This window comes from Budorcas taxicolor, chromosome 16 (genome assembly GCF_023091745.1).
Source record: "Budorcas taxicolor isolate Tak-1 chromosome 16, Takin1.1, whole genome shotgun sequence".
NCBI lineage: Eukaryota > Metazoa > Chordata > Mammalia > Artiodactyla > Bovidae > Budorcas > Budorcas taxicolor.
In genome coordinates this window covers 73,998,098-74,004,934 of record NC_068925.1, presented here as the reverse complement: position 1 = coordinate 74,004,934, position 6,837 = coordinate 73,998,098, and the positions used below count along the sequence as shown (strand labels likewise).

Sequence of the window (6,837 nt, the reverse complement as noted above, 5' to 3'; positions counted from 1 at the left end):
CTTAGGGGTACATTTTCTGCGGGAAGGTCAGGAGGAAAATGTGTTTAGAAGGCAAGGCAGCTGTCTGGAAGAGGGCTGAGGGGAATCTGAGAACAATAAGAAATGGGGTTTTAAAGATCCGCCCATGAAATGCAGATTGCTGAACACAGAGGCTGAGCTAATAGCTGCAAGAGAGTTTACCGAGATTTTTCTTTGAAAAAAATTATGTTTCAGGGCAAAGAGGAGGAGCAAGATGTAAAAGTTTCCCAAAGCAAAGGAAGGAAGATGCCAAGGCCGTGCTCTGGCTTGCTCTTGATTAGGGCTCTTTTCTTTCTTTTTTTTTTTCTTTTTCTTTTTTCAGATCTGAGGCTGTCAGAGATGACTCTGGTTCTGTCCATGAATAGATTCTGCGAGCCCATTGTCTCGGAAGGAGCTGCTGAAATTGCTGGGTACCAGACACTATGGGAGGCTGACAGCTACGGAGGCCTGAGCCCCCCGGGGCCAGCCCAGGCTCCCCTGCAGGGAGACCGGGGAGCCGGTCCCCCCCTGGCAGGTACTACCTTTGACCTTTCCCTGCTGCCCTCTGTGGCCAGACTGGTAGATGAAGGTGGTGTCTAGGGTGCCCTCAGCTCAGGAGGGTGCTCCAGGGACTCCAAGGCCCCAAGGAAAGGGCCAGGAGTGATGTTAATTGCATGCAGACCTGAGTTTCCTTCAGATGCTGCTTCAGGTAAAAGTCAGGCATTTGTATTTTTAAGAGACCCAAAGCAGATCTTGGAACTCTTCAGTCTGACTTTCAATTTTCTACCTTCTGGAACTGTATGGATCTCTCAGTGCTGCTTGACAATGAAATCTTTATCCCATGAGACATAAAGGAATGTGCCCTTTGGGCCAGCAGCCAAGTGGCTCTTCTTTTTATTAAGCACACAATTGCCTTTGGTATTATAGGTAAAAAAAATTTGTAAGCCCAGAAAAGAATATGTCCTCCCTGATTCATTAGTCCTATGCTCTAAGGTGAGCTCCTTTGGATTTTTGTGTGCTACTAGACTGGAAAAAAATCCAGAACCTAAAATGAAAACAAATACTTGGTGATCCCCGATTGGCTAAAAAGGAGTAAAAGCTTGGTCTTTGAAAATTAGACCCTATTTCCCTTCATGGTTGATATGTTGGATTTTTGAGAGCAAAGAGGACTTTTGTTACCCTGAAGTTTAATTTTAAATGAAAATAATTTGAATTTCATATTTCAAAAGAAGGAATATTATAACTCCAGTGTATAGATAATCGTTTGTTTACTTACTGAGAGCCAGTAATATTTAAAAGTTGTTCAGTTATTAGTGCTTACAGTTAAAGATACATACATTTGAAAAATGGTGTTATCATGAATTTAAGTAAATAATCTGAATAAATACAATATTATTTCAGTTATTACATTACTTCCCTTTTTGAATTTTACTGTTTCCCTGTGCATAGAATTATGATTCTGAATATTTTATAAATGCTAAAATATGTCATTTTCCTCTATAATTGTCTAGAAATCCTTGCCTGGCCTGGGTCACAGGATTCCTCATGATAGCAACTATTAAGACTAATGTTCATTTTTAATCACCACATGTACAGACAAATACGTAGCCAAGTTATCTTCTAGAAGGCAAGGAAAGAAAAGCATTTTGTTTGGAGAACCTCTGGCAAACCGCATGTCATTTGTCATATCTGATTTATTACCACAGGATCACATTACAGGGGAATTTCAAATCCTATAACAACATCCAAGATCACATACTTTAAGAGGAAGTATGTGGAAGAAGAGGATTTTCACCCACCACTCAGCAGCTGTAGCCATAAAGTATGTTTTTTTAATAGTCATTATTTTTATTAAGAGTTTAAGATACTTAGTAACAGTTGCTTGATCCATTTCCAGAAATTAAATTGTTCCACCCAAGCAATGAAAATGAGCCACTTCTCAGCAGAGCCATATTAATCGTTGTCACTTTTTGGGGTCCTGTGTTATTTTTCACAAGTATTTGAAGAAAGAGCCAGCAAGAACTCCTCTGTCCAGAAATAACAGAATTATATAATCCAAGGAATGCCTTTCTTTTTTTTTTACTAATGATTTCATTTTTCTCGAGTTGCAATAAGGGTTCGTGGTAACTGGCACTTTCACATGTGCAGAAATGCACTTGTTCTTTCCAGACCTGCTCCCCGTCTCTGAGCTGAGGCTCCCACGACCAATGCCACCTCTGTGCCCACACGGGGGTAGTCACCCAGGGGTTTTCCTGACTTCTCTGAGGTGGACTCCCTATCCTTTGAATGTGTGCATGAAAGTAGCAGTGTCCTTCACGGTACATTCATTACATGTTTTCTTTGTGAAAATATATAATTCATTCCCAAGAGAAAAACCAAAGCTAACTTTTTTTGCATGAATAAGAAGGAAATGACAGGATCGGGAAAGCACACAGAAGTCTAAAAGTGGCTGTCTAAGCTTTTCAAATACCAATGCCTTTTCCTATGGTTACCTTCTTTCAAAAACTGTGCTAACTTAGTCAAGGAGAGGATAACCCAGGCCGTAGTTGTCTGAAATGCAGAGAGGATGTTTAATTTCTTTCTAATTCATCTCCCTCTCTTCTCACTCCATCGCCCTCCGGCCAGCCTTTCAGTGTTGCTCTGCCCCTGCTCATCACAGGACATCAGCATGCATTGGCAGGCTCTGGGCTTTCCCGTGTATGTGTAGTTCCTGCCTTTGGTCAGCTTGGGCTGGTTTAATTCACAGCTCCTGAGGTTAGCTTTTTTTTTTTTTTAATGACCTGGAAGAGGTGGGCCCCAGGACAGAAGCATTTTATGTCCATTTTGGTTTTTGTGCTGTGGCTGTAGCAGTTTTCCAAACTGCTGCCAGTTTGTGCCAACCATCACACGGTAATGGCATCACACAACCTGGGAGCCAGTCCTCTGATTTCTGGTCTGCATCTCTCCTGCCCAATTCTAGAAGAAGCCAACTGTGGCCCTGCAACCAGCAGTTCCCTTTAGGGTTTGAACCTCTTTCCTTATTTTTGTCCCTCTATCAGGCAAAGATAATTGTAAGAATGAAACCCAGAAAAACAGCACAGGAAGCGTGAGCTCATACTCCTGATGTCTTGCCAGGGTTTGAAATATGATTCTGATGACCTGCAACTTGGCATCTTCTAAAAAGCATTTATTGACATGGAATAGATGAGTATGTGTGTGTGCTTGTATATTTGTATACACACATATAAAGGCCCAGAGTTTCCCAGGTGGCGCTAGTGGTAAAGAACCCACTTGCTCATGCAGGAGACATAAGAGACACAAGTTCGATCCCTGGGTCAGGAAGACCCCCTGGGAGGGCATGGCAACCCACTCCAGTATTCTTGCCTGGAGAATCCCATGGACAGAGGAGCCTGGCGGGCTATGGTCCAGAGGGTTGCAGAGAGTCCATAGGGATGCAGAGTCAGATAGGACTGAAGCAATTTGGTATGCACATTAAGGCCCAAGTGTCATAAGAGTCCAGCTTGATGAATTTCACAAAGTGTGAAATAGCCATGTAACTGACCTCCAGATTAAGCAGCAGCGTAACCAGCAACTTAGAGCCTCCCCAGTGTCCCTTTCTAGTCACCATTTCTCAGCTCTCCAAAGAAACTCCCCCTCACTTGTAACAGCATAGGTTAGTTTTGTGCATTTCACTATCCCCCTCACTGCACCATAAGAGAGCGGACATCCTGACCTGTCCCTGCCGAGGTCTGAGTTGTGGCTGGATTCCCCAGTGCTCAACATCACCAGTCAGTCTGCTAGGAAGGGGAAACATTAGCAGCCCCCAGGAGAGCATCGCTAAATGAACCCGAGGGAAACCAGACCACAGCATCCCCAGGCCCAGAAACTGCCAAGAGAGAAATATGCTGGGATGATATTTTAATAAAGGCCACTTCGTAAGCTTTCTCTTCCCTTTTTGATTTTTAGACCATCTCAATCTTTGAGGAGCGAGCCCACATCCTTTATATGTCCTTAGAAAAGCTAAAGTTTATCGATGATCCTGAAGTGTACCTCCGAAGATCTGTGCTTATAAACAATCTGATGAAAAGGATCCATGGAGAAATTGTCATGCAGAATAACTGGTGCTTTCCTGCCTGCTCTTTCAATGGCGCCTCTGCCCAGGAGTGGTTTATGGCTCAAGACTGTCCTTACCGGAAACGACCTCGGATGGCCAAAGAGGAGTGTGAAAAGTTTCATGCCTGCTGCTTGTACCAGGAATGTGGTGGTCACTACCTAAATTTACCCGTTTCGGTCAATGCTAATGTCGGAAGTGCCTCCACCACTGCCTCCTCTTCCTCCCCCTCCTCGTCTTCCTCTTCCTCTCCCCCTCTGCCTTTACCGAGCTGTTCCCACCAGGTGGATTTTGATATAGGCAGCACACCTGTTTACAAGGGTGATGGCCAGATACCTGCCAGTGAAATCTTTGTTACTAACGTCCGGTCACTTGGTGTTCAGGAAAAGGCCAAATTAAATGATGAGAAAGTAAATGATGATACCGACAGGGATGGTGGCCCCCTGAGCCATGGACCTGTGGGCAACGACCTTGCTTTTGAGGGCAAAGGCCAATTTTATGATTATTTTGAGACTGGATATAACGAAAAAAGCAGTGTAAGTGAGTCTTGGAAAAAGTCCTTAAGGAAAAAGGAGCCTTCACCGAGTAACAAACTGTGCTGCAGCAAAGCACATAAAATATGAGCCATCTTCTCACGCAAACTTTGAAGCATGCACAGCATGATCAGTTAGCTCTCATAAATTCTATTTTGAATGGATTTTATAGTTTTGTACAACTGATACAATTATGCCATGAACATGCCATGTCGTTTAAATGCCTGGAGAGCAGATTGCATAAAACATCTGTATTGTAGGCATCGGCAAGCTCCTCATAAATGTGGTGACGTTACCGAGAAGACAGTTGACTTAATGCTTAAACGTATATCTTAGTTTTCTTCCCGAGAAGAGCAGCAGACTAGACTGGGGGACAGTGTGCCCTTGTGCTCTTTCCACGACCCCGCAAGGAGCCTGTCGCTAGCGATGAACCTTCCACCTGTTTGCCAGTTAATTAGGTAGTTATTTGGTAAGCAAATCAATATAACCAGCAAAGGATGTCTGCTGCTTCTCTGTGATACAGTATTTTTTTCTGAATAAAAGACTGAGGACAGGGAGCTAGAAGAAATGGCTTCCTGGTGCTGTTAAATATTTGGATTCAACCGTCTTGTGTGACAGAGGAAAATAGGATAGGAGGAAATGAAACACCTGACCAGGGGCAACAATCAAGGATATGAGTAGAGGGTGATCCCTGCAAGTTCCTGGCTTGCCTGTGATGGGTGATGAGGCTTTTAGAAAGGTGTTATACAGGGCGATTTTTGGTGCCTTACTTTATCTTAATTTTTGCCAATGTGAAAATTAAGGATAAATCAGAGTACAGCAGGGATTTAACAAACAGGAAAAAAAATACAAACAGGGTGGATCAATATTGTTTGGAAATCTTTAACGTCGAACTATTGCGTTCAACTTTTGATTCAACATCTCTATTCTTCCTTTATTTTTTGATGCCCAATTGCTTTTGGATTTGGCATTTTTAGAAAGGGATGGAGGAAACAATAGAGAGAGCTGTTAGAGACCAGCACTAGCTGCTCAAGCTTTTCTATGGCAACTGTCTGTTGCTGGGGTTTGGGTTTTCTGGGTTTTGGGTTGTTTTGTTTTCTTGTCCAATGAAGTTCATGAACCAGTAGCATGCATCATACTTTAATCTGTTTTGCATCATTTCACTCGTTTAGATTATAAAAGCATGTGGTTTTTTATATATGACTTTTGCTGTTGATTACGAAGCACAATGTTAATACACGATGTGGTGATCAATAAGGTTTTATCTTAAAGAATGTAAAGATTTTCGTTTGGGGAAAGTTATTTTGGAGAAATGGGACTCAGTCGGCAAAAGCTCCTATGTATTTGGCCAACATTTTTCTCAGTCGTTTTTTTTCATGTGTACATTGGCAAGAGTGTTCAGAGGGGCCCCTCTGACCATCCTTCCTTCCATGCCAGCTAACTCCTCCTGCTAAACTCTATTTCCATTTCCGAGGTTACTGACTGACTTGGGCCTCCTTACACAATACTTCACAGGAACCAAATTCCAAATGGAGGAAATAAGTTAAGTCCTCCCCGTTTCTCCAAGATAAAGTTTTTTTATTATTGCTATTAATATTAAATATAGGTCTCATTCATACAGTGTATGAGTAGGATCGTCATTTGGACAATGTCCACAAGGACCAATTTTTAAAACCCGTTCTTGTGTTATGGCTGAATAGTCTAGTGATGTTTTGTCCTTTATTTTCAATATTTGATAAACATTTGATGTTGAAAACTTAGATGATAGATGCTTGTATATGAATGTGTTGTAATAACGTGAGGTTTTCTTGATATATATTTATTAAAATGATCAAAATTCATTCAGATTTTCGTATTTTAATGACTGTTGGCTGTTTCTCTTTTCCGTTGCTCATTCTCCTTTAAAAGAAAAACTCAAAGTCGCTAGAAATTGTCACGGACAGTGGCCACACGGGCATTTTCAGAGTTAAAGAGTGCTTTTTGAGAGGCCCATCCAACAGGTGTTTTAGAATGGTCCTCGTTTGTAGGTTTAGATTACTGTTGATTTAAGAGCATAGTGTTAATATATGACATGGTTGGTGATGGATAAGGTTTTATCTTAAAGGATCTGAAGATTTTTTGGCTTTTGTGAAGTTTCTGAAAAAAAAATAGCATAATATGAAGTCATAAATATTGAATCCTAACTGATTCTTTTTGAATTGTCAGATTGTCAATTGA

General features: G+C 41.7%; 1 protein-coding gene across 1 annotated transcript; it reads left to right on the top strand.

Annotated features, from left to right (window-relative positions):
• Positions 1-204: 204 nt before the first annotated feature.
• On the top strand, positions 205-4,710 carry SERTAD4 (SERTA domain containing 4). Its single transcript, XM_052654215.1, has 3 exons — positions 205-532; positions 1,704-1,819; positions 3,943-4,710. Exons 1-3 carry the CDS (start codon positions 205-207, stop codon positions 4,708-4,710), a joined length of 1,212 nt encoding a protein of 403 aa, XP_052510175.1.
• The last annotated feature ends 2,127 nt before the right edge of the window (positions 4,711-6,837 follow it).